This window comes from Clavelina lepadiformis, chromosome 6, assembly GCF_947623445.1.
Source record: "Clavelina lepadiformis chromosome 6, kaClaLepa1.1, whole genome shotgun sequence".
In the NCBI taxonomy this organism is placed as follows: domain Eukaryota; kingdom Metazoa; phylum Chordata; class Ascidiacea; order Aplousobranchia; family Clavelinidae; genus Clavelina; species Clavelina lepadiformis.
This window is the reverse complement of record NC_135245.1, coordinates 16,934,737-16,962,731: the sequence shown is the minus strand read 5'-3', so window position 1 is coordinate 16,962,731 and position 27,995 is coordinate 16,934,737. Positions and strand designations below refer to the sequence as shown.

At 34.3% G+C, this 27,995-nt stretch overlaps 1 protein-coding gene across 2 annotated transcripts in view; it reads right to left on the bottom strand.

Moving 5' to 3' along the window:
• The window catches only part of LOC143461760 (E3 ubiquitin-protein ligase rnf213-alpha-like), a 40,559-nt gene that overhangs the window by 5,859 nt on the left and 6,705 nt on the right, over window positions 1–27,995 (bottom strand). Inside the window, exons 12-44 of one of the 2 annotated variants that reach the window (XM_076959622.1) lie at window positions 27,873–27,930; window positions 27,581–27,706; window positions 26,090–26,210; window positions 25,802–25,959; window positions 25,139–25,410; window positions 24,509–24,768; window positions 23,903–24,097; window positions 23,622–23,829; window positions 23,071–23,156; window positions 22,731–22,902; window positions 20,645–20,761; window positions 20,338–20,436; window positions 18,664–18,798; window positions 18,262–18,451; window positions 17,736–17,914; window positions 16,824–16,983; window positions 16,010–16,209; window positions 15,647–15,794; window positions 15,197–15,459; window positions 14,804–14,969; window positions 13,966–14,183; window positions 13,479–13,671; window positions 12,842–13,040; window positions 12,620–12,757; window positions 12,136–12,380; window positions 11,691–11,894; window positions 11,101–11,270; window positions 9,548–9,851; window positions 9,285–9,454; window positions 8,859–9,015; window positions 8,431–8,630; window positions 8,207–8,326; window positions 12–7,264 (exon numbers count right to left, since the gene is read on the bottom strand). In XM_076959622.1, coding sequence (XP_076815737.1) covers window positions 12–7,264; window positions 8,207–8,326; window positions 8,431–8,630; window positions 8,859–9,015; window positions 9,285–9,454; window positions 9,548–9,851; window positions 11,101–11,270; window positions 11,691–11,894; window positions 12,136–12,380; window positions 12,620–12,757; window positions 12,842–13,040; window positions 13,479–13,671; window positions 13,966–14,183; window positions 14,804–14,969; window positions 15,197–15,459; window positions 15,647–15,794; window positions 16,010–16,209; window positions 16,824–16,983; window positions 17,736–17,914; window positions 18,262–18,451; window positions 18,664–18,798; window positions 20,338–20,436; window positions 20,645–20,761; window positions 22,731–22,902; window positions 23,071–23,156; window positions 23,622–23,829; window positions 23,903–24,097; window positions 24,509–24,768; window positions 25,139–25,410; window positions 25,802–25,959; window positions 26,090–26,210; window positions 27,581–27,706; window positions 27,873–27,930 — 12,884 coding nt within the window. The remainder of the gene's footprint in view (window positions 1–11; window positions 7,265–8,206; window positions 8,327–8,430; window positions 8,631–8,858; window positions 9,016–9,284; window positions 9,455–9,547; window positions 9,852–11,100; window positions 11,271–11,690; window positions 11,895–12,135; window positions 12,381–12,619; window positions 12,758–12,841; window positions 13,041–13,478; window positions 13,672–13,965; window positions 14,184–14,803; window positions 14,970–15,196; window positions 15,460–15,646; window positions 15,795–16,009; window positions 16,210–16,823; window positions 16,984–17,735; window positions 17,915–18,261; window positions 18,452–18,663; window positions 18,799–20,337; window positions 20,437–20,644; window positions 20,762–22,730; window positions 22,903–23,070; window positions 23,157–23,621; window positions 23,830–23,902; window positions 24,098–24,508; window positions 24,769–25,138; window positions 25,411–25,801; window positions 25,960–26,089; window positions 26,211–27,580; window positions 27,707–27,872; window positions 27,931–27,995) is intronic. The other variant, XM_076959623.1, reaches the window with a different exon arrangement.

Sequence of the window (27,995 nt, the reverse complement as noted above, 5' to 3'; positions counted from 1 at the left end):
AACACACTTACTTTTCGATTCCATTTCCATTTCTTGTACCAAGCAACATAGCAGCATGAAAAATGAGTCTTGTTGCACAAATTGATAACTTTGTAAGTTTTCGATCTGGTGCAACTGGAGTTCTTTGTTCAGCCGTTCTAAGCCTGTATCCTGCCTGGGATGCTTCAGTAAGTTCTCCGGCTTGATTACCTGGTTGTAGTAAACCATATCGCTGTCCTCCAATGGGTTTACGACATTCAGGGCAAATACCACCTTGTACTGGGTTAGTACATTCTCCGATAAAGTAGACATGTCCATTCGGGCAAAGGAAAGACTTAGGTGATGTATTATGACTTCTCTCCAGCTGCATAACTGCACGAACAGCAAAATAGTTGGATGCAGGCATAGTGGGCAAGAATGCTTGTGCATATTTATCTGGGTTGGTAATCATACCATACAACTCTGACAGCAGGCCATCTGGTTTGCAAATCAGTGCAATCCCAACCATGTTAATAAGCTCATTAAATCTATATTCCATTCGTGGTGATAAATGAGCGATTTTTAGATTGAATTGTCCGAAAGCAATATTCTGAAACATATGCTGGTTGATATTACCAGACAAATGCATGTGCAAGCGTTGCATCATGTACTTGTATGTTTCCTCTCTCAATTTTTTACCCACATCACCATGTGCAGCCCAAACTGATAATGCTAAGAGAATCTGAGTAATACTGTCTGCGGACTGCTGTATCTCGTGGACAATTCTTTGAAAAACATTGGGAAAATGGTCAGCTTGGACAACATCCAAAAGCAAAGCTTTGGTATTAATGTAACTTTCACCAGATAAGACTATTAAATCAGAGGAAAGATACCAATTTTCAGTTTCTCTATCCTCTTTCGGAATTAGATTTGGAGGAATCAAGCATTGGTAAATGCCATTTTCAAGCAAGATGTTAAAGGAATCTATTCCTTGTTGGCGACAAAACGTCTTGACAATAAACTCTTTCATTGCTGCATATTTAGGATTTTTGCAAGCATTACATATTTCTTTCATGAGCAACAGCATGTGCTGGTAATCACCGAACTGTTGAGCGTCTTCTTTTGCAAGTTTTATGATGCAGAAAACAGAGAGTCTTGCTACAAACTGCAATCTAGCACAGAGATCAAGATGTTGTATTTGACCAAAATGGTCGGTGTTCTGAGATATTCTGACACATTCTTGAAAGAACTCTGTTAAATGCTCAAGATCTTGGAAGTGTTCAGCATGTTCATAATCAGGAAACTGACTATGCAAAATATCTTGTATACATTGAGTGTAAACTCCCATAAGCTCGTGTTTATCACATAAAACAATTCCCATGTTGTTGAAGTGATCATTGAGCTGGTGTTGCACAAGATCTCTGTCACAACGTAAAAGAAGCTGAAGTATGTAGGAACGCGCTGTTGGATTCACATCAAAATTACTTTGTAAGGGTGACATTGCACGTGTTTGTTTTTCACAAATGACAAGATTTTCAAGAGCTTCAGTTATCTTTGCATCTGGTGGTAGCCTGTTCTGTTGACGAGCAGCGCTACCTGGTGGAGGAAAACAAAATGTGGAAAGATATTCCAGAAAGAAACTGGTGCAGGCAGACTTAAACACTTCAAACTCTTTAGTTTGTTCAAGAGACAATTTGATAGGCATTAATTTATCTGGGTTTACAATTTTAGTTCTGCATTGTGGACATGAACTATCTGCAGCATGGGGGACACATTTCTGACAAATTCGATGCTTGCACGGAAGCAGCACTGGTTTATCCAATTTTTCTGACCTACAAGATCTACAACGAATATCATTCCAAGAACAGAGTAATCTAAGATGAATGTCCTTGGTACAACCCTGTAAAGTTTTAGTGATGATATTGAGAAACTGTAGGTTAGACAGATCATTTAGCTTGCTCGCACCAACCCAAAGTCGACGAGCCAGTGGTGAAAGCGCAGTGAGATAATGCTGAATGCTCTCCTGGTTAGCTGAAGATGGAACAAGTTGGTCCAAAAATATCTCCACAAAAACAATTTGTTTCCAGGATTTTTGCAAGCTTTCATCAGCATCAGATATTAGTTTATCAGCAACATACTTTGTTTTAGCTACAAGTGATTTCCACTGCTTGCAAGTTTCGTATTTTCCAATATCATTGGGAGCATCTGTCTGTAACTTCTTCAACAGAGAATCAAAAGCAAAATGATGAATTTCGAAATTTAAAGTTTCGGATTGTTTTTCAATCCACTCATGACTTGATGTCAAAATACAGGAGTTCACTGCAATAATTTCAGCAAAGCAATTAAGTTGAGATAAACTATGCATAAAAATTATGAATGTATCGACAAGGGCATTGTTGTGAACTTGTTGTTGTCTTCTCTGAACCTTGAACAAGGTTAGCAAGCTTTTCTCCACAACTTCATACTCCAGATCATGATTAGTATCTTCGGCAAGAGATTTGTACTTCAAGTGGACCAGGTCATGTATGAAACACTTTATTGCAACCATGCCAGACTCTTCTGCTATAGCACTTAACAGTGGCTGAAGAGGTGAGTTCTTTACCTTATCCACGAATGGATCCAGCTTCATTTCAATGTTTCGTTCCTCCAACAGTTTCCAAAAACGATAAAGTTTATCATGTATCAATCGTGCAAAAGGAAACCTGCAGGTGAAGTTGATTTGCCTTTGTACGATAAAATGACCTTGAATGGACCATTGGTTCTGACAAACATACTGACACTTAAAAAGCTTAAACCATGCATTAAGGGGCATAGAATTGTTTTGGTTTCCATTTGCAATAATATCAAGATTATTGTCAGCATCTGCCGTGCTGATGATTTTTGCCAATGCTGTAGCCACAAGTTTTTTAAGACGAAGCCATAAGGTTTTTCGAAATGTACCACCTTCTTGCAAAGCTTGCAAAGAGCAGGCTTCTTCAATGATCCAGTTATCCCGATTCATTGTTTGATTTTCACGATCTCCGAGAAGTAAATGGATTTTTTCCAGAATAATTTTTTGAAAGGAATCTGAGATGTCATTTTCACCGAAGCAAAGACCATCAACAATTCCAACACGGTGTCTTCCTTCTGCCTGGACCTGATTTTTCAGTTTGCTCATTGCTTCTGTGATGCTTTCCTGAAGTAATCTGAGCATAACATCGTGTCTTCCACCGCTCAACACATTTCTTTCAAAGATCTGAGGTACAGTCATGTTCCACAATGTACTTACTGGCGGTATGTAATCGTGACTTGGTTTGAGCTCATCTACGTATACAGAAGCACAATCCGGACTGTGGAAGCTGGTAAAAGATGTTGCACCATCATCAGAAGCTACATTTCTTTCCAGTGTAAAAATGAATGATATGATGATTTTGTTGATAAGTTCAGGATTAGCCTGTTTAAATTCTTTAACTTTGTTCATGGCAGAGTACTTTGCACAGGCAAGCAAATTCCCATGCAAATGTGCTTGTGGGCATTGTATAAGCAAAACATACGCAGACTCTGGCAAATCATCACTTTTATCATCAGTGTGTTTCATTGAAAAATCCAAAAACTCCTGTAATCTCCCAGAATATTCCTGTTCTGTTTTGAATTGCTGCAATGTGATCAGCATGACATGATTTGTTTCAAAATCCAACCGTCTTTCCAGCTCTTGGCGATCTTTTTCATTAAGGATCTGAGCAAAAGAAGTGACCTCAAAAATTGACAGCTTCTCATTTCGTCTCAATGCATTCTGAAGCAGATGCCATAGGTTGTCATGTTGTTGATGTTCCATGTAAATTTTACGGAACTCCTCGGCATCTTGCTTCAATTCTGACTTTGGAAGCCGACACACAGCATCCAGTGCAGCTGTTTGCAATAAAGCTTCTTGAGCAAGTTTGTAATACTGATTCTTTACTTCGAACGGGTCGACAATAGACAAAGTGGACAAAAGAGCTGATGCTGGTGTGTCGTCTTTACAGCCGGCAAATGCATGTTGCTGAGTGAATGGCTTGCTTTGGTATCTGAACACATTGATCTTTGAGAATCTCATCATCCATTCCTTTAGCCGTTTCACATCAGTCATTTGGTTTGCATCCAACACACTACTCATTTCAAAAACATACTTTTCAAGACGGTTGATCAATGGAATGGGGAATTCATTGTAAACAACGTCCTTTTCTTCGATGACAATGAGTCGAAATCCAGTTTTAACCCGGCACTTTACTCGGTGTCCTCCAAGACCAAGATCCACATATCTTTCACCAGCAAATGTGACGTAATGTTGATTGAGGGCATCATATAAAGATTCATAGAGATCTCGAAGATTCAGAAGCACAATTGCCCGACCAGTCTCCATGCAAACTTTTATACGATTGATATTTCTGCAAACTTCAGTGTAGTCGTTATCACGAGGAAAACTAGAGCCAAATATTACCAAAAAATCAGATATATTTTCCATGACTCTTGGCAGGAGACTGACGGCTGAATACTGGTTGGTAAGAAGAAGCAAAAATCTACTTTCGAATTCTGAATGAAGATTTTCAGAAATCAGCTCAACCACTGGTTTGTTTACTTGATAGACATGGGGAAATATTTCCCTGAAACGTTCATCAAACGTTTGCATGATCTCTTCTGTATAACCACTAAAGTTGCGAAGTACTGCAGTGGCAACATCATGAAATTCTAGCACCTGTTTTTTTGAAAGAATGCTAAATAACATTTTCAATAAACTGTAGTAATCCCTTAATCCAAAGAACTCTCTTTGCTGGGCTCTGTATATTTTTAAGTAAGCATCAGTTATGGCTTTAACTACTCCATGGACCTCTGCAATTTTGGTATGATCTGATTCAAACATTGCTTCAGCTGTCTTGTGCAAGTCACTTCCTGATGGTTCACCACGAGTGACAAAAATCCCTCGATTCATTTTTGCCAGATCAAGTGCCCAGTTAGATATCCCAACAAACCCAACCTTGGAGTGAGGTTCGTTTCTTAAAGCATTATCACGAAGGGATGCAGTTTCCAGTAGTGGATGAAGAACTTTCAGAGGCATTTTTTTGGAATCTTCAGCCAAGCCAATTTCATCTAATACAACTACTGCAACAAAATTCTCCAAATCCTCCTCTTTCTGTAATTCAGCACACTGACTAAAGACATTTTCTATTCCAATAGCATCAGAAACTGCACTGCATTGAAAAGATAAAACTTGTATTTGTTTTAGTTGCTGAAACAATTCACTCTTTGAGTTGCGACCCTGCATAGCATCTGTGACCACAGTTTTGGCAAGAGATTTTGAGCTGCCAGGTTTTCCAACTAGGAAAAGTGGAATGCGCATTTCAGCACAAAGTACAATCATAAACACATTTTCCCTCAAAGCTTCATTCTTTGCAATATCTTTTTGCAGATCAATTGCGTTGATGAACACATTTTGACATGCCACAATATCATCCCATAGATCCTTTGGAGTAATTTGAAATCCAGTCCTACTTATTTCCTCGGCTAGCAATGTTCTGTATTCTTCTCTTTGTTCAAGAGTGGCATGGTAGCACATGCCAAGAGCTTGAATTAAAGCTCGCAATGCATGGTTGATATTTTTCTTCATTGCTTTTGCATTTTTCTTTTCGTGTTCAATGAGTGGATTAAGGTCCTTGAGCTTTTTATAAAACCACTCAAAACTTTGAACAGTTCTTTCTACATCTCGCAAGCTAACAAAACTGCATGTATCTCGCCTATCACGCATATACTGCTGAGACAAAGACAACGTGTTTGTCATTGTTCGTACCATTCCATCAGGAAAATCAGGTAGCTTGCGTGCCATCTTCATGGTTTTTTCAAGCTTGTCTACCATTTGCCAAATATACGTTGCTTCAGTTTCGTTGTTGAGCTGACCAAAATCCCAAACCAATGGTTTCATACTTGGAGGAAGTGAAATCACTCTGTAAACCAGATGCCTCATTGGAATACCAGCAAACTTGTCATCAGAATGTTCTGCTTTTACATTGAAGCCCAAACCAGATTTTTCCATAGCTTTGATAACTTCTTCAGTGTGTCTTCGATAGGGATTGCATGCTGCCACAATTCTCAGTCCTGCATCTTTAAATGGTTTCCCATGAACTGTTCCATCACAAACAATTTCTTTGATAGCATAGATGGCTTCAGTTGTGTTTGCTTCATCCAAAAACAGCATGGTTTCAACATTTCCTTCTTGTTTGTTTTTTCTTGCAAGTTCTGTTGCTTCTGTAACTTTGGCTTGAATATCATGAACAGTGACGCCACCATGCACTTTAACAACCACCATGTTGCAGATGTTCTTTCTACCTGCCTTCAAACGACTCATGAACTCCACCATTCTTGTTTTTCCACAACCAGTCTCACCCATAACAATGACAGGAATACCACATCTAAATCTCATTTGAATGGCCATCATCTTTAAGCAATTATCTGTGGTCAGCTCATAAGTTGGATCTGGATCATCTACTTCATCAATGCCAAACACCTGGCAAAGCGTTTCAAGTTTCTTTTGCCTGCTGTGTTTGTCAAAATCTTGCTGCACATTAACTCCATTTAATTTGAGCCCTTGGAAAAGATTGGTGGTCATTATATTATTTTCTACAACATTATTTGTCTTGGGATGGCATAAATGTCCTTGACCACTGACGTTGAAATGAACAAATGACATAGAAACACGATCATTGTTAAAGAAAAGATAAGGATGAAATCCACTTTCCCATCGACGTCTCAGCTGATGCAACTCAAAGACATCGTTCTCATCCCCATTAGCAATGTCATCATCTTCATCAACGTTTAATGATGGAGTAGCAAAGTCCTGGGACATCCGTATCATGAAGCGAACCACAAATTCCTTAAAACCAAACAAGCCAACATCACCTCGCCTAATTGGTTGATTGGTGTCAGCAAGAGCAGCATCAAGAAACACAGATTTCTCACAATCATTCAGTTGTACATTCAAGAACTTGGAAAAATGGCTCAGTTCTAGCCATGAAGGATTTTTCATGCTACAATATGCTAAGAGCGTTTGCAAACACTCAGAAGGGTTTTCAATGGGCTTTTTGTATGTGAACTTATCCAGGTTGTGACGAGCTTTGTAGTGAAGAAGATACTGGTAAGGCCGTTGGTACATTTCACTTTTTAGAAGTTGAGCATCCATGCAAATGTGATTAGGTGTCACATCAGGATTTGCATTTGTCAGATGATCTTTAACTTCAATCGGAGATAAACATGTGACTGATGGCAGAAAGCTAAGCATGTTAGTGAACGATGCCACATCCTTGAAAAGACACAAAGAAATGGTCAGGCAGAATATTTTGCATATTGCCTATGCATTTTATTTATTAATGTTGCATGAAACGGTTGTGGAAAAATTTCCAATGATGAAAACATACAAAATATTGAAAACTTAAAATGTATTTAGTCTTTTTTTTTAAATAAATTTGCTAAGGTTTGAACAAGACCAAACAAACATTTAAAAAGTAAAATAATAACGAAATTTGCATAAGCTTAATTGATGCTCAGCTTTTAGGCAATGAAGTCCATTTAAACCAAAATCATGTGAGTAAATTAATTTATTTTAGTCAAAACAAAATGCTTATGTCACATGATTTCTTATTATACCATTAAAGTACAAGTTTTTACTGGAAGCATTTTTTTGATTTTTATTGCAAATAACTGTACCGTTCAAATTTATCTAACTCAATACCTATTTTAGTTCTTCTGAAAAAAATTCATGAAAATTTTTTTAAAGAAATCCTTAGACTTAACAAGTTGACTGCCAACTATGAATTAAATTATCTATTGAAAAAAAGATTACACTATCACACTACAGTTGTTATTATAATTATGATCTTTTTTTTTCTATGAGTATTTACTTAGCAATTTACATGCAAACTATCAACATCTGGCAACTGATAATGACACCAATGCTTTGTCAGGTAAGTAAAACAATGTTTTAGTTTTTGTATCATGTTTAGAACAAGACCTAAAAAAGTTGGTCAGTATTAGAATTTTATCCATAGCGCTCTGAGCCTGAATGCATTTGATTCTCGTGGCGATAAACAAGTTAATGTAAGAAACTTGTACTTTTAATTGCACGCATATTATAGTGTTGAGCAGTACAAAAAACGTTTTATCAAAACTCAATGAAAAATCTAAAAAAAATCACTTCAACCACCGAATAAGATTAATCCATTCATTTTTTTCTAGAGAAAAATACCTTGGTGTATTCAATTGCATAAAAATGCTCTGGTCTGTGCCTCCACATCACACCTCTGCTGTTTTGAATTGTTCGTAGCACCACCAAGTCAAATAAAAATTTTAGGACACCTTGTTGGACCTGCAATATGAAAATCGTAGAATATTAATGATCTGGTGAAAAGAGCATTAAAATGTTGTAACAAATGACTTGCGATCAGTAAAAACTTGAAAACAAGTACGTACTGAAGGCGTAATGTCAATATGGACGAAATGAGGATCAATGTTAGAAACTTGATGACCATTTTTCTGTGTCAATGTGGCAATGACGTCATCCATGTTTACGTGCTTTTCTAAGAATCTGATTGTTGAAGAATTCCAGAATACTGTGTCTTGACAAAGTTCTGCCAGAGTTTCTCGACAGCGTGATATGAAAAGCGATTTTCCTGCAATAAAGATTTTTCATTCAATATACCGGAATTTGATTAAGAAAATATTCTAAACCAAAAAAAACATTGATCAGCTTCATAGCGTATCAAATAACATCACAGTAAAATTTTAGCAAGTTGCATCCATTGAAAACAAATGCTTAGAGATTCTTGCAATGCACATTTATTTAGCATTTCAATTATTTATTTCTCTATATACTCTACAATTTGGTAAGTGCAACAAACCCATTCCAGCTGAATCTGAAAATACAACTCGAACAGAGGATTGATCACGATGAACTTTGGCAGCAGTTTCTTTTTTGATAGTTTTCACACAGATATGCTGCTTTAAATAATCTTCAACAGACATTGTAACAGCTGGGAAGTTATTGTCAACTTGATACTGAAAGTAGTAAAACAAAAAAATATATAAAACCTAGTTTCATCAAGTAAGTAGCATCACCTAGTACTGATGTAAACTTACAAAAGACATGTTGTGAGATTTTCTCACTTACGTTAGCAATAGCAGTAGTAGTTAAAGTGTAATAGCAAGAACACTACTAACAGTAAGACTGTTTTAAAGTATAACTGACAAAAAACGATAACATCTAAAAATGGTATGATTACTGTATACATCATTTTAATAATGTAGAAAAATATTTAATAATCCACCTCAGCAAATAATGCAGTCAAGTAATGATGAGATGAACTTGTTACAACGACAAGTTGATATTTATCATTTTTATCTGTCATCTGAGTGAGATTTTGAAAAATTTTCTCTGCTTCTTTGGCCACATCAAATGAAAGTTGATCAGCGCAAGCAATGCAGAATATCCTGTTTCCTAAATTCAGGTTTACACATTGCATTATGCTTCTTTAACTGGTGCTACTAAAGCTATAAGTAGGCTAAATATAAATCTAACTAAGATATTAACCTTCATCAACAGTGCTTTGAATGGCGCGCCTTAACAGCAATTCAACATCTTCTGTTGCTGTTGATTCACAACACACAAGAACCTCTGCAGAAGTTGGTATAGCTTGCTCAGGTGAATGCATGTAGATGTTCAGCAGGGTTTGCCAAACATCAGCTGGCTGACACACAATGAGATTCGGCTTGCCTTGAAAAAAACCATGAGGCAGTACCCTCTTTGGTAAATGTTGCTTGTCTGCCATTGATCCCAACATGGCCAAAAACTGACCAAAATGTTCGATGCTTACACAATCATCCAGAGAAGTGACCTTAACATAGTAACGTTGATATTAACATTAACAATACTGTCTGTACTTTTGTTCACAAAACAATTAAATCTGTTAGCAAATCTATTTTATGATGTGTTTTACAGCATATGGATCATGTTGAATGAATTTATGCTACTGCTAATGCTAATACCTTATGCTACTGTTACCACTTGATTTAAGGAAGCCTATGAGAAAAACGTCAAGGTTTCTCTGGTTTTGTTAGGCATAGGAATTTAAAAAACCTGTCTAAACCAAACAAAAGGTAGCATGTTTAGTGTTTTTTTAGCCAAGGATTTATCTTTGCAGTTCCGTTTCAAAGTTCAAGGTTGTGGGCAGAAAACCAAACTGGCATCAAAAAATGAGTGAAATGAGTTATTTTTAGGTGCAAAAGTCTACTATTGATTTTGGGCCTCTGTAACGATAGCTAGAGATGTGCTATTTTAATCATATTCCAGTAAGAGGTACCCTCAACCATGCAAAGATTACATAAAAAATTTCTCCTTGTTCCATGACGGCTTTTAAGTAATTGCATTTTTGATAATTTTACTGCATGAAGAAAGACATACAATGATTGGTTATTTGTTAACCTATGTGCCTACTTTATAATGATTTTAAGAAATTACACTCATCAGTGAAAAAAATGGCTTCCATCGATTGAAACCTTTATACTTAGTTGATATATATATATAACTATAACTGTTATCTGTTGGTAGCTTTATTTTATGATCTCAATCACGGTGGTCCAAAAGTTGGCATGCGGTCCCTGAACATGTGCGGCTGCAAACACTTTCGGTAAACGTGTATTTCAGTGTAACATCTGTTAAAAGCAGTTGTTAAAATACAGTTTACTTACGTTTTATTTAAATAAGCTGTGTTAGCCACAGCCTGCCGAGATAAGTCACATATCATTGAAGGGCAAGTCAATATGTGATTATTATGGGATAACAATGCCTTGTTACAGTTAACATGACAGAATTTGATCAACTTTGCTCTTTGGTGCAAACACACAAAAACAAGAAGAAAGTATGAAGAGGTGCATTAACAGTTCAGCAGAGCATCATGTGAATTAGAACAGTAAAGTTAGGTCCTTTGTTTGCATTACAGTTTTCTCTACTTGCAAAGTTTTCCTTAAACTCTGATGTGGCCCTTCATGCAGACGGTCTTAAACCACCTTGATCCATATCATAGTATTTGGACCTTAGTGAATGAAATCATGCTACTGCCTATGCATTTCTTTGCAACGACTTACCGCAGTTCCTTGAAAGTATCTCTCACATACAGTCTTGATTGAAGTTGCAATGGTTTCATCTTGTCCCAAGTCATTATGAATGCGTTCTATTACTTCTTGTAATGATAGATTTGATCGATCATTGACAACATCTTTAATGACATCAACTCGTGCGTCCCTTGCTTCAAATCCTTAAGGAAAACATTTACATTCAAATTACGGAATATAATTTTAGGTTAATATTAAACTCAGTAAACCACCCCTCGTGAATACAATTTCACGCTTTTTAAATAAAAAAATCGAGCCAAAAATAATCCCTTAAATGCTGCCAGGACTTTAAAGTTTCTCCTGGAATAATAAAGCTCAAAAATACAACACAATCCGACTTAAATAAAGAAAATAACTAGTCAAAATGTTTCTTTGACTTCCATCTTTCTTTACATTTTTATATCGTATCACTGTTTTATTGGTGATGTGCCTTGCCTGTGATGTTAGCTGTGTTATGCCAAAATGCTTTGCGAAGAATATAATGCAAAACATCTTCTTAACAATGAATTGTTTAGGAAAGGACAAAAAAGCTAAATAACATTTTACAAAAAACACAAACATACCCAGTTCTGCATCAAATTCTTCCTGAAGTCTGTCAACTCTTTCTTCATCAAATTCGTTTTCAAGACACCATAAATAACACTCGTCAACATCAAGCGATCTGATTGAATGAACAGATGCTTTTGCAACATTTTCAGCAATTTCCAGTGCTACAAGTTTCCTGACAACTTTTTTCTTCTTTTGCAGTCTTGATACATTACTTTCATCTAAACAATGCAAAAATACACCAATTTTTAAAGCAATAACTTCAGCACACAGATATTCAATGGACGAACATTCATATCTTATAAGTATCCAGGTAAACACTTTTACTGTAAGTACAAGATTCATGAAAAATTTAACTCCTTCAAAACATTTTTAACATAAAGAAAGATTTTTGCATGTATGTGTTCAACTTTCTTGAAGAAAACATCAAAATAAGTCAATATTGCAATAAATCAATAGTACCAAGAATAATGCTGACTTCCTCCTCTTGTTCCACGTCATCAATTCTAGTTGCTTCATCCAAGCAATCCATAATTTGATCATAATTGACACCTTCAACTACACTTGCCAGCAATGTATAAATCTGATCCGAAATGTCATTATCATCAACTTTAGCAAGTTGTTTGCATAAGTAGGTGAGTTGATGAATGTTATAGTGATTGATGTGGTAGTGCTCGGTTCGTTTGTCAGCAAGATATTTCAACCACCTTGAAAAATTGCGTTAAGCAGAGTTTTTCTTTATTATACATTATATTTATATAATATATATATTACATATTTCTTTAGTCGAATTCTTACTACTGCTTATTACTTAAAACTTTGAAAGAAATTTTCAAGCAGTGAAATATCTGTATTACATGCTTGTTACATACAAGTTCTATGGCTAGAAAATATAATGCCGCACAATCTTAAATATACCAGTAATATAATTACTCTACACACTCACTGCTGCAAAGACTCGTTCAAGACAGTGGTAATCTTTCCAACTTCATCAATGATATCTTCACTGCTTGATATCACAGGGCATTTATCGTCAAAAGCAACTTCAACAGTTACACAACGTGATACATTTTGATCAGTGCATCTGAAAATCCAAACAACCAATTGGGTTGAAAACACACAGAAGGTTGAAACACAAAGCAAACTAAAGGATAGTGATTGTATTTACCTTAGTGTTGCTCTCCACTTGCTGAAGAGCAAGCATCCTGATATTTTCAGCATCATATAAGCTTTTGCTAGATTTTCAACACTTGACAAGACGATGATAAATTTTTTCACATCCTGTTGCTCTTTTTGGGCTTCACCAGCGATCAGCATCAGTCGAGACTGAAGATCTCTCAATTCGTGCAATGTCATTATGACTTGATCTAAACGGGGTTTTTGGTAAATACACAAGAAAACATCCTGCAGATGACAAAGCAAGGATCAAGGATCAAAAGGATTAAAACCAAGGATCTGCTTCTGCATACTTATGCGTTTTTATTAAACAGTAAGATATCTTATATTTGAGTTGCACCATTTAATTGGCAGAAAATAATTGAGACCAATATTTGACCTTGATGGCTGAATAATTTTAATATAATATAATCAGCCATCTAGATGAAGTTATTATAACTTATTGATCTTTACAACAAACTGCACAGACATAAAACAAACTCGCATGTAGCAACATTGCTTGAAAACTTTCACGAAAAATGCATCTGTTAATATAACACACTCTCATTAAAATCTCTTGCATACCCAATAGCATACTTTCAACAGATATTAAAAATCTGGAATGTCAGCTGATGTTTGGAAAACCATACCTTGGCTTTCTTCTTGATGAAGATATAATCGTAGGCAATTTTTTAAATTAGGTGTGGTCTGGTCTCCCTCTCCACCAATGGTATAAACTCCTCTTTCATTAATTTGCTGAGCTCTTGTTAACGATGCTTTCTCAACAGAACCATAAAAGTCTTTAACATAATTCAACCATTCCAGGTGTTTACTCGTTTCCTCCTTAAAAGGAATAATGACAAAGTGCATAGAAAATTAGCAAAAGACAAAATAATAAAAGATAACAAGTAAATGCTAACTGATTTACTGCTAATTTTAGTCATCATTAAGTTTTATGGTTTGTTGATGTAAAACGTATTCAAATAATGCTCTAAAATTAGGACTTTGTAAAGTTGCATAAAAAGAATATTTCTGATAGCATTTAACAAAATGTTTATCACACGAAGCTGTGTTGTCCCTTAAAAATCATCATTTGACATACAACTTTCCGCACGGCAAAATATACGTCTTCCTTACCCAGTTTACAAGAAATGAATGGTTTCTCTCCGCATTCATCCAAATAACCTTACATGTAGCAAGTAATTCCTGAAAACCGGCAGTTTTTGGCAAATCAAAAAGCAGAGGGGCAAACCCCATGACAGCACTTTGAAAGCAAGAGACTCTAGCCACCTCCATTGGTCTTTCCCCAGCTGATATCATTGCAAGATCACTAAGGACTTTAACTTCGGCAACACCTGAGAAGGAATACCTCAACTAAAATGTAATGACAACAATGTAATGGATTTCTAATGCAGTGGAACTTGGGCAAGTGATCACATTTAAGGCATACAAAAACTGATTCCACTACTTCAGACCAGATGCTATTGTCTGCAATTCAGACAGACACGTATATTATAGAAGTGCACTACAATTTTTGATACAACAATGAACAGCGCAATGTTTATCATGCTTTCAACTTGACAACAATGAGCTTTCTTGTTTGTGCCGAAGTTAAAAAGAGCAATCGTGACTGTAAGGTGATCTGTATCGCCACACTTGCATAGTGATTTCATAGTGTACCTTATAGGACTAAATAACAAAGGGTTGTGGTCACATTACTACGACTTGATTGCATGAAAAAAAAGGTATATTTTGTAACAGAAAAACTGGATGTGAAATTAAAGTGGTCTCATCATTTTGATGGTCATGATCGGTAAACCAATATTCCACTCTACCTGAGGCTACTAAAGACAAAAACTGAGATGGTCAAACGATTTCAGTTGCCAAAAAGGAGCTGAACTTAAAGCAATGCAATGCCATAATAATATCCCAAAGATTACATTAATAAAAAGTTGCGATAACTATGGACACTTACTTGTAATATTTTGTCTAATCCACTCGATAAGTTTCTCGCACTCAATAAATTGTTTTAAAATTTTTGCCTGGTCCCCAGAAATGTGTTGAAATATATCCACAACATGGGATGACAATTCCATATCAATGGAGTTAAGTGATTTCCCTTCCGATTCATGAGAAATTTCCTTTAGAACAGAAAGCATCAGTTAAAAACTGCACAAAATTGAAAAAAATTACAAAACTTCTGCAACCTGAGTCATTTTGATTTTCATTAAAATATTTCATACAAATGTTGAATATAAATATACCTATAATCGCCTTAAAAGTGAAAGTTATTTCAATTGCTAAAATTGCTGTATCCTGTAAGAATTTTGTCTAATCATGCACGTTTTATGTTTAAAACAATTTGTACCAAAGGTAACTTCAGCTCTTTAAAATTTCCATTCAACTCCAGCTTTTCCCTTATTTTGTCAAGCACTTCTGCAATATCTAGTTTGCTTCTTAATTCAAAGAATTTTTGTATTTGGTCGAAGCGTTTTGGTAACCTTCTTTTGTCAAAATTTTTCACAACTTGCCCTTGCACTTCATACAAAGTCTTTATTTCATTTGCAATCTTATCTGTTGCATTTTTCAGATGACCAAACACATCAGTGATATTTTTAAGGTCCATTGTTCCTGAAAATAAGAGTGTTTCTTCAGTGAAAATATTACAAATATGATAGAAAAGTTTACTTCAGTTTTGCACTTATGTTTATCAAAACATCAAGAATCACTAACAACTGATTCCATCTATTTCCATACTCTTTCAAGTGGGTAATTCAGGACAAATATTAACGCAAGGATCAACAACCAACATACTCACCATCATCCATGGCCTGTACAAACTCTGACGTTTGAGCGATTGCAGCTTTCCAAACATCTACAATGATGTCCTGCGTAGTTAACACTTTCTTGTCTAATTCCAAAGCTTCTTGTTTCATTTTCCTACAAATAAACTCACTTCCAAGTGCCTGAAACAACAAATTTGCAGATAGATTTTTATCCTAATTTCAGAAAATGTGTGTCTTCTTTCAAAATAATTCAAAGATCTTGCAGTTATCTTGCATCTTGCAGATCTTGCAGAGCCACAGCAACAATAGTAGAAAATGGAAAAGTGTAGATTGATGTACTAATTTTGCTATAGTAAAATGAGAATTAGAATTAGCACAGTATTGATTGTGGTTACCTTAGTATATATAATTTGCTGCAGCAAAAGTTTTTCTTCATCATTAAGAGGGAAATATATGACATCATAGTCATCATTGAGGTCGAAACATTTACCATGCCTAAATCCTTTACAGCGAACAAGATCAAAAAGTGGGACTTGGAGAACATCATTGGACAGTTTTTTGCGTAAGCCCTGATGGTCGTCCAGCTTAACATTATCTAAAAATAAAACGTTTTTTTATTAACTTATAAAAATGAATAATGGGGCACTATCCAACAAAAATCTCAATAAAATTAACGATCTTACATTTTACAATAACATAACATTGTGCTAATTGTCATAATTATCACTTATTTCTATGCAATTCTCGTGTAGATCTGGTGATATTATAATGCTGTCAGTGCTTTATTTCGTGTGTTTAACAATAAGCGCTGTATTATATTTTGGCCTTGTCTAGTATATGCAACTCGGTTTTGATTACTTCCGATTTACGTTATTCGTACTACAGTCATCAATGCGTCAGTTCTGATATGGGAAGTCTGTAATTTACAGTCTGCCGAATGCAGCTTTATTCTGTGCTCTGGAATCAGTAACCGTTTCGTTGAAAACCAATAATAAATAATTATTCAAGACAATGACAGTTTGGTTTTCGTACTGTGATGCTTAACTAGGTTATCAAGGGTTGATAAATGCGCTATTAATGATGTCAGATTAGCAAACAATCGATGAAGCAATAATTAACAACAATTCACAACCCCAACAATATGTCCTAGTTAGCACAACATCTTTCTCTTAAAGATGTTTGTTTACATATTTACATACAAAAAAATACCTTTTATAAGTGCAGATGCAAAGTGGTTCATGAAAAAAGCAAGAGATGTTTTAGTTTCAAGAAATGCTTTGAATTCAGCATGTCTCTGAAGCAGTAGATTTTCGTAAATTTCATGTGTTAGTTTTTGATCCACAGAAGTAGAAGTTGTATCATCTAGATTCTGAAACATTAAACACATTATTGTTAGGTTAAAAATAAATGCAATTTATGATAAAAAGATAAGTTTGTTTTAAATTATATGCAAATGCTTCTAATACAAATAATTAATTTTCAAACAAGAATCTTAACATTTAACTCTTGCTTAAAAATTCGGTACTTAAATGTAGTGATACAGAAAAATGTACAGCAGCATTGAATTTTTTTGGATAAAAAATTAAACCATTGCATCATTGTCAAAAATATCAACATAATGTAGAAGTTACAATACAGCTCCAGTTGACATATTTTGCTGTATAAAGTATAGAGATAGGCTAACATGAACCCAAACCAAAAGAGATTTGCTGAAAATCGCTTGTGTGTAAGATTTAGACAAAAAAAATATTGACAATTGCAAAGCTAACTAGAGCATGACCTATTAATTTAATGACTTTGGGAAAAAGAATGATCCAAATTGTTATTTTGGTTGTGTTCAAGATAAAATTTTTCAAAATGAAAGTTTTCTACTAAACATTTCAGGTTTTCAATCATGAAATAATCACATTTTTCAAAACAAAGCAAACTATTAGGTGCTGATATGAATAGATTTGTTTGTGTATCCTTTGCTTCAGGATTTGTTTGTTTGTCATGACACTCATCACATTCATGACAAGGTTTCATGATATTCGTGTTTGTACAAGCTTGAATAATTTTCCTTGCCGTACATCCCCATGCAATAAGGACGTATGAGAGTATATCCCTATAAAGTTTGTATACCTGGTGCATTTCCTCAAAACAATCCCAAAATGGCTTCTCAGCTTCTGATAGTTTTTGTAAGCAAGCTACTGCCATTCTTCCAGATTTTAATCCTTGTACTATTGTAAGCATGTAATTTTCCATTGCATTAAGTATTTTAAAACTTGTGCTTGTCAAGTGTTCATTAAATGCAGGTCTTTCTGTTAAAAATAATGCAACATAACCATAAATCATATCAACATTATGTTTGCACTAGTTACTTAAAACATGCAACATCTGATCTTTAAGAAGTAAACCGCTAAGATAAAACTCAAGCACCCTACTTTATTCTTTAATGAGAATAGTTACAATGATGTAATTAATTACATCAACTAACTGCATTTGTAGTAAACTGCAAATTATAGAAGTTTCCTTGCGTAGAAGAATTATTGTGGTGCAAGTGCAGTTTTTCTTGGCATAATCACAAGAATCAAGAATAACCTACATCTGGCGTTACAACCACCAAGAATTAAAGCTACCAAACGTGTAAGCAATGAAAATAATATACTTAAAATGCGAATGAACATAGGAAGAGGATTCCATTTTAAGGAAAATTCCAGAAATTTTTCTTCTTGACTTTTTGCTTGAGCTTTTTTCAGAAATTTTGTCCACTGTTTTTCGAAGATTCTCATACAAACTTTAAGCACAGACGTTCCAGGTACCATATTACGAAAAGTATCAATGATAGACTTTGAGCCCTAAAAATTAAAATCCCATACTTCTATGGAAATTACCAATTTAAACGAAACATTATTAAATTGTTACATACATAATGAAATTAAACACGTAAAAACTATGCCACAATAAAGATTGTATTTAAATGTTGTAAGACTGTTTCATTACATGCTAAAATGTAAAAAAGCAACAAATAGTCAATTTCTCACAAGAATATCAAATACAACAACTATACCTTTACTTCCAAGCTATCTTCCACATGTGCTGTTACAACATCCATGAAACACTCGGAAACACAAGGATGTGGCTTCATGTCGTCAAAATCTTCTGCATAAAACTCCAGCATCGCCTTTGCTTTTCTCTTGAATTTCTAAAAACCAAACACGAATAATCGCAAACAATAAATCATGGCAAACACAACTATTTTGTGAAAAATGCATTTAAAAAAAATTAAAGTTCTAATTTTGAATTCAGTTAGCCGTATCTGTTCTCAAAAATCTGTTCGTACATACTGTGAAAAAAGAAAATATTTTCTTCGTGATGTATTATAAAAATATGATACGGCTAAAGTTGTCCTTAAAAACAACAAAACTGTAAGTTCATATTACTGCATGCTTCAAACAATATCAGAGAAAGTTTTGCAAATAAAAATGGAGGCAAGCAGACTGTTTAGCTTTATTAAGGTAAGGTATTCAAAGTAAGACAGAGAATTATAAAAAACAAAGTTTACATTTCCAACACCAGTTTCATGTATCTTAGGTACTGCACAAATCACAAAATTATGTATGCTATAAAGGTATTCTTAAATCACATGCATGTTGTATAATCTAAAGTAGCGGCTCCCAAACTTTTTCGTGCACTACCCAAATCTGAGTTTGGTGAATATCTAGCAACCCTAGCCTCAAGCAGCATATTTTAACATGAAAAAATGTAGATTGTGTGGATGATTTTTACCAGTAAGTTGCTAAGTTTGCTTTTGATGTCATGAATCTACTCTTTTGTAAAGCACCTACGCTACAGACGGACACAGACAAGCAAGGGTAGTGTGGCCCACACACTATAACAAAATGTATTTTGACTCCACCGTCCTATATTTATTTCCTATTTATTTACTTGTGCTATTGGTTAAATTAATATTTTCATCAACATAAAACTATTCAGCATTGCATCACAACTAATAATCTTTTAACATTCTACTTCAATTAACCATTTAACAAAACGCAGTAAAACAATAAGCTAACTGATTATAAGTAAGCAGTAAAATTTAACTTTACTGTACCGTAATCGATTAATCTTGACTTGTGAACTTGTGAAATAGCCAGCTGTTAAAATTCAAGGATGAAATGTCTACGATGTAATAATTCAGTCTACCGTATGTGTCATGCACATTTCTTGAAACATGAAAGTGGAAAAAGGAAATGTTGAAAGTATATATCACAACCCATTTTTTACCTTCAAGACTCAGGTTTGTATTGCCTCAGCATGACCCATTTTTTGAATTCTTGTTTGGGTCACAACCTATACTAAAGGAACCACTGCCCTAAAATTTTACTATCTAGAACTACAATTTCTGTAACTACCTACTGTTTTAGCAAAATGAATTTATATGAAACATATTTTGGAAAGATGCGTACATAATCCATTAAGACTTAGGCCATTTACAGTTATTCATTCTTTGATACCTAGTAGGTACCATCCTCTGGTCATCAAGGTCACATATTACAAATTTTTAATCATTCAGGACAAGTTGAAGATCTAGCATAAAATTGTAGATTATAGTGTTCTGAAATACTGTATCTTTGATCTTTGATCTAATCTTAATAATAATCTTAATAATCTTTGATCTAATAACTAATAGTAACGTTTGGCCAAATTAAATAGAAATAATCAAAAAATATAAATAGATTACTTGAGGAATAGATGTTATCATAGCTTGCTGACAGGCCTTGACCCAAGTTTCTTTGAAGTTGTCATCATGCCATTTTATATTGCACAGGCAGTTCCAGAACTTAAAACATACGGTGAATTTTGAGTTTACTACAAATACTTAAGAACATAATATACAAAGGTAACAGCAGTAACATGCTTTTTGAGACAAAGAAAGGGCAAATAGCCAAATACAAACTAAAAACGTTAAATACATTTTCAACTGAGCAACATGTGTAGGTCACACAATAAATACTTATAATAATTTCAATACATATGTGAATGCATACCTCCACATCATGTGCAGATAATGAATACCCACTTGTATTCACAAGCTGTTCAACAGAATACAGTAATTGGTTTTGGAATGTTGCAGAATGTTGCTTCAAATCATATACTTCACTTTTCTGTTACAAAATTTATAACTTAACAAAGTTCGGTTTCAGAAAATGTGCATGTATTACTGTAGTTAGCCATTAATGTATTTTAATAACAATTTACATTATTTTGTGCATGATGTACAATGTATACATAATACAAAACATACGTTTTCACTAATCTACACAACTAAAAACAGAAAAATCTGAAATAAAATAGACATAAACGCAAAAAATACTAGTAAACTAATCATTTTGTAAGTTATTTTACTAGTACCTAAAAACACTTAAGCAGGAATGGACAACCTTTTGACCATGTCGATCGACCCAAAAGCAAGCTGATGGGCTGCGATCGATCTTGGGGCGTCAAACAGTAAACATTATACGAGTTCTGCATGTTGTCTATGCACTGGGAACACAAGGTGTCCAACTTTCAAATTTAACTGAAGGCAATTGGTGCTGGTTTGTCACAGTATAGCACGTATAAGTGCATTACTTGTAAATAGAAGGAATCATTGATTTCACAAAATGAAAAATTTTTTCTATATGTAAAACCTCAAGCTGAAAGTTACAACGTTTTAGTCAAAAAGTCAGAAATAATATCAAACTACTAGCAAAAATTCATACATTGTATGAAAGAAACAGTCGCTCAATGAGTTTCTAGACGTCGCTAGTCAAAGTAGAAAATGTGATAGCAACCATAATGCTATCTTCCCAGCAAACATCAGTTAGTTTGGTTTTCAGTTTTTACTTGATCAACTGTATGTCTGCAAAAGATGACTCACATACAGTAGGTAGGTGGATTACAAAGACATAACACCCCTTTTCTCAAACATGCACTTCTCACAGGTTTCCCCACGTATGGGTCATTTTTGGGCTTGCAAAGCAAAGATTTTTGCAAAATAATAATTCTATTCATCACATCAGTTTCTTTCATGCAAAAGGGGAATGAGATAATGTTTATCAAACTTTTTATGTCAGCTACTGAAAACAAAGTCAGCAACAATGATGCAATGAAGCAAGTGGTCTCTTAAGGCGGCATATGGATCAAAATATAATATTTCTCTGATTTTGTTAAACTGTTATGTAAGGCTTTAAATAACATGTTTAGACTAACTAGAGGGCAGCATGGTTGGTGCTCCTTTTTAGCATAGGACTTTCCATAGCAGGTGGCTGGATGCAAAGTTCCAGGTCGTGCTCACAAGTTTTTTGTGACAACCAGAAATTGGCATGAAAAAGTAGGAAATGTCTTTAGGTCCAAAAATCTACTTTTCACCTTGCTTTTATGTAACGGGAGGAAGAGATACGTGATTGATGCCATATTTCAATATTGGGTTAATCTCAGGGAAGCCTAGTTGAATGCAGAATTTCATCGGGCCCCATGGAGTGATTTTTAAGAAATTCCATTTTTAGTAATTTTATTGCATAAAGGAACAAAAAAGGAAATTGACCTTTTCAAAACCGGTACGCCTCCTTAAATTCAGAAAATTGACTTACAAAATGTGATTTGATGGCATCTACAACCTCCCTTTAGTGAAGAAAGTTAATTTCTGCATCATAAAAATCTTCAACATGCTGTTTTATCCAGCTGAAGTGCTTTACTACAACCTTAACAAGCTGAGAGCTACAATTTTTGAATTTTGCTCGAAAGGACAAGACCGCCTCAATGATACCAACTACTACTATGTCTCTGCCTTGCATTTGGTATCCTAATATTGCAACTGTACAACTTTAGTGCAAAGTTGAAAAACATACACAAGGCTAACTGTGATGTAATAAATGTAAAAGTAGATGGTAAATTCAAGTATGAACAAACAAACATTGACAGCACCTCGTCTACCTGGTGCAGTTTTGATTGCTAGAGGAAAGGCAAGCAATCAACTAACAAAAAGGCTTGTAATCACGATCCACTAGTTGCTTGTCTCTGCACTAGTGGGAACAACGGAAAAAAACTACTGTAGTTTGAAATTGCAGCCTTCACATATTATGTAAAATGTACCTGTATTATACATGAAGCCAGATCCAATATTGCTTCCATTACAGCCATGGTAAACAGAATGCATCTAATATTAAATTCTTTTTCCTGAGCAACATGCTTTTTGATCCGTGCCAGCAAGGTTTCTGCTCCTTTTAACCAGGTCTTTGATTCATCAACCATACCAACAATGTCACTTTAAACAGAAAGACCATTTGATATTAATGACGACCACAAATAGTTGGTAACTGACAAAAAAACAATGCAAAATTGTCAATTAATTTGTTTGTATACTTTTGGGCACAAAAAGTAAACTAGTTGATGCTAAATACGCAATAAAAAATATGACTTAATAAAACCTTACGTTTCATCATTGACAGACTTTATCTTCTGTTCCAAATGACGAAGCAAGTTACTTGACAAGACAACTGCAACATTTTCACCCAGCTTCTACATGTAATAATCAGTTGTGAGCTAAGTTAATACGGCATACTGCACTGAACTTTGGGTTACCACATTTATTGCTGGAACTTTCTCAAGAAGTTATGCTTTATAATTTGGTATTTGTTGACATTGTTTTATTTTACCAAATTGTTGCAAGAATGACAACTGCAGAGAACTTCATATTTTATTAAATACTGACATGTTTCGGACCTTACCTCATGTTTTAAAGGTAAAATTGTACTTTACCACTCAACATCACACTTTTGGTACAAACTACACTATTCGACAAGAAATTTTTAAAGCTATAATAAAGCAATTAATGATTTTATTACATGGTAGAAACTAAATTGAAAGAATACACATTGTTCTGCTACAATTTCAGTTTTGTAATCATAAAAATAACTTGTTTCATTAAATTTCTTAAAACATCTGAGAGAATAAACTAAAATCACATAAAAGCTAACTACATACTGCAGTGGGAGGATTTTTTGTCAGCTCATTCCAGAAATATAACAACTTGTTCATAATAGCATTGAAGTCAAAGATAGCTGTATATTGACTGCCTTCATTCAGTAAAGCTGCGGTTGTATCAACAGACACAACTTCTGCATAATTTTTGCACACTGCAGGAAATCTTTCAGCTAGGTGAACAATTTTTTCTGCCATATTTTTGACAGACCTGAAGATTATGCATGTTATCAAAAAAGCGAATAAATTTTTCAGGCAAAAACACGTTTTGGTACTTCACGTACTTTTGATAATATTCTTTTCTGAGCTCAATCCGCAATTTTTTCCAGTCAACCTGATGTAGGTGTACTTTAAAATGATCAGCCATGACAGTTTGAATAAGACCATAGAGTGGAAAGAAAAGAATACATTCTGGTACGTTGGAAAGATGCTGGAAGATCTCAGAAAAAATGGATTTCTGACTGTATGATCGAGTAATCCTAAACAACAAAATAAATGTATTAAAACACATAAACTATAACTCAAAATTGTGCACATTAAAAGCAGTGAAAGCTCATTTACTCAACTCTGCTAAACTCCATATTTTATTTTTGTTACTACTACTCCACCTTAAGCAATTTTTGACTGACTACGGAACCATAAGTGCTTATTGGCTCGATATTTGACAAAAACATTAAACATTACGTTATAAAAAGTGTTCACATTCATACTAGAAAACGTTTTTTAGGTTTAAGTTGTATGGACAACTTAACGTGTCAAAAAAATGCCAAGGCAAAGTGCAGTGTCATGTTTAAAAATATTTGTATCCAGTTCTAACAACTTTGAAAAACTTGAAATAATGTGACTTTTATACAATTTCATCTTTCGTTATATTCAAAAAACATACTTACATTTTATGTTGATGCATGTGGTGCAACAATTTGGGAAGATGAGTTAGCAAAAGCGACTGATGCTTTGAAGTTATGTCATGCAAACTTAAGCCATTGCAAAAGCAAACTTTAATGGCTTCACCAGAAAATGATATTTCCTTCTTCTCCATAGCACAAGCTAAAGCTAACATTGCCAAAATTCTTTTTATATGACCTGTATCATTTTGCAGTTTTGTCATTGATACAACTGTTTGTTGAACGTAATTTAACAGAGAAATATCCTAAAACAAAAAAGAAAACTTGTTTTACCAAAATTTAAACATTGGCTACTTTATGATTTTACATTTTGAATAACTTTGTAACAAAATGATTTACACGTATTCGGTAAAGTAGCATATTGACAGCACTGCATTTTATTATTGACCATTTTAGCAAGATAGTTCAAACAGCACAACACTATCGTCAAGCAAAGATGTCTTAGATATCTTCTGCATATGTAGCTAAAGAAAGTGCCTTAAATTAATCCCATTGCTGAAATATGGCAATTCAAACTCGATAACCAAAATCAAGCTAAAATTTTTGAAAATTTACTTCTATTTTTTTCAATGCAAAATACCTTACCTTAAATCTTAAAAAATGAAGAAATTTTACCTTCTTTCCCACAGCTATTTTGATTGGACAAAAAGAGCCATCCAACCTAATATTCATGCCTTCCACAGATGCAACAAACAGTTGCAAAAATATATCATAAAGGGAGATTATGTCATGACCCTGTTGGTAGTCCTTTTCCAGCTGAAGGTTGGAACACAACGGTAAGAAATCTTCAAAACTCTTTTGATATACACTTTCATATGTGTGAAAATCCATGCCATGGTCCACAACTACAGCATCAAACATAATAGCATGTCCGCAATCCTTTTGGTCTGCAAAATAAAAAGCTCTATTGGTTGTTAGCTTCAGGCTTTTTAAGGTTACCATAGTTAGTTTGAAAAAAAAACTTGTAGAGGTTTAAAAAATATGTCATGTTTAGAAACAAAACTTATTGAGTTTATGCCAGCAATTTTTACATTATAGTAGAAAGTTTCATAACCTGGCCACATTATTATGCTTTGACAATCACAAACCCCACAAATAGCAACTAAAACCTGAATAGATCATAGTGCAATGGAAATGTGTAGAGTGTTAAAAAAAATGTTTAACGCACATTCATACATGAACACAAAAAAAAACAATTTGACTATTGCAAACACTATTATAAGGTTGTGGAGTCAACTAAGGTTAAAGATTTTTTAATACTCTAAGTCTTTTTCTTACCATAGCGAATGTTAAAACTACGATTGCAATAATCATAAAAAGAGTGGTTTGTCGGAAGATTCTCCCAAACTATCAAATTTTGGTGGAAGTAGCAATATTTGTAAAGTCCCGTCCCAACATGACTTGGCATTTCCAACATAAATATGTATGTGTTCGTTCTAAGCCAATGTATATAGTATTGTAAGATTACTTACTTACTGGAGCCAATATACAACAAAATTATTTATCTATAAGAAAATGTATCACATATGCAGATTTTGTATATTAGCATTCCCACTGTGTACATACTCTTCATCTAGACACATTGGATGAAATGTTTTATTTTTAACAGTGTAAACACACAAAGTTGAATTTTCTGGTAAAAGGCATTTTCCATAAATTTTTGCCCGAAACTCCAGCATGTATTTATCTGTAAAATATTAAATGTCCAATAACATTGCCCTATACAATTAGCAATAAAGATGAATATAACAAAAAGTACTTTCATATGTAACACATCAAAAAATACAATTTTGGAATTTATTAAATTTCATTCAGCAACAATCACAGTTATTATCAAACAATTTAATTTACATACTTAGCAACCTGTCTTTAGTTATACTTTTAATTTGAAGCTTACTTTAACATTTAAGTAACATTTCATACAACACAGAATATTTTGTGACGCGACACTTAATCGAAAACAGTTTATCGAACGACACTTTATCGAACGACAGCTGATTGAACCGACAGTTGATCGAACCGACAGTTGATCGAACCGACAGTTGATCGAATCGACTGTTGCTTCTCCCGCACACAGTCATGGCTAAACGTGGCGTACAGTTGCATTATTTGCTGTAGAAAATTGAAATTTGGTGACTTTTCATAAAAAATGTTCAGCTATCTGTCCATGTTTGTATGATAAAGTTGGATTTTGTAATTTTTGAGATATTGTGATATTTATATAATTTTGCTCTCTCTCCGCATTGAAGCGTATTACTCATGTACACACCAATAACTTGACTAACTATTCTCTTTGGTTCTCTTCTCGCAGTCCAACTGGTTTTCCGCACAGGGGGGGGGCGCAGCGTAACAATACCACAATTTTTTCAAACAGTGCAAACACTGCAGTTTGAAACTCAATAAGAAACGGCGGGCCGTATTTTTTGTGATAACTTATTAATATGTTTAGGGCCGGCGGCCGGCCCGCCATGCGAAATCGTCAACTTTATGATACAAATACAAAATATAGATATAAGTATAAATCGTCAACTTTATGATATAAAATATAGATATAAAATATGGATATAAAATATAAATCGTCAACTTTATGATATATACATCACAATTCATTAATGCACACCATTACAAAGACCGCACATCACAATGGCTTATTGTCTCAATGTTTGAAAAACACGCAATTAAGATCCAAGGCTTAAAATGACACCGAGGCTTAAGATGTTACACCTATAATATAATTCATCAGTGTGATATCATAAATCTTGCTTGAAGCTATTGTCAAAGTTTGTCGTTCAATCAACTGTCGGTTTGATCAACTGTCGGTTCGATTAATTATCGTTCGATCAACTGTCGGTTCGATTAATTATCGTTTGATCAACTGTCAGTTCGATTAACTGTCGTTCGATTAATTATTATCTGTCGGTTCGATTAATTGTCGTTCGATAAAGTGTCGTAGTACCGAATATTTAATAGATGTTATTATTACTCATTCTGCTCAAATTGCATTTCTGTACAAAGTAAATTTGTTCTAATTACAAGAGACAGTCAAATTAATTATACTTTGCTGGGCAAGTTTCTGGTAATCGTTCAAATCTTTTTTAAAATCATTCATCGATCTTGGTTCACTCATTTTAATATCAGCTTGCCGAACCGGTTTTGCACATTTTACACCAGAAGCTTTCCCACCTAAAGAAGTTACAAGAAATAAAATGCAAACAATCCATGCGTACAAATGTCAGAATTAAAAATTTTTATGACTCATACCAAAGGAAAGGTAGTAGTTGAAAAACTATATATTGTTTGGGAGGTGTGACAAATTTTTAATACCTAAACAAAGGCAAGATTAGCTCACCTTTCACCTTAGCAGAATAGGTGTTTACCTCTTCATCTTTGGTGGGCATTTGAGGAACCTTCAAAATTAAAATAATCTATTTAACAATAGAACAACCGCGCTTTTAAAGTACCTAGAACGATC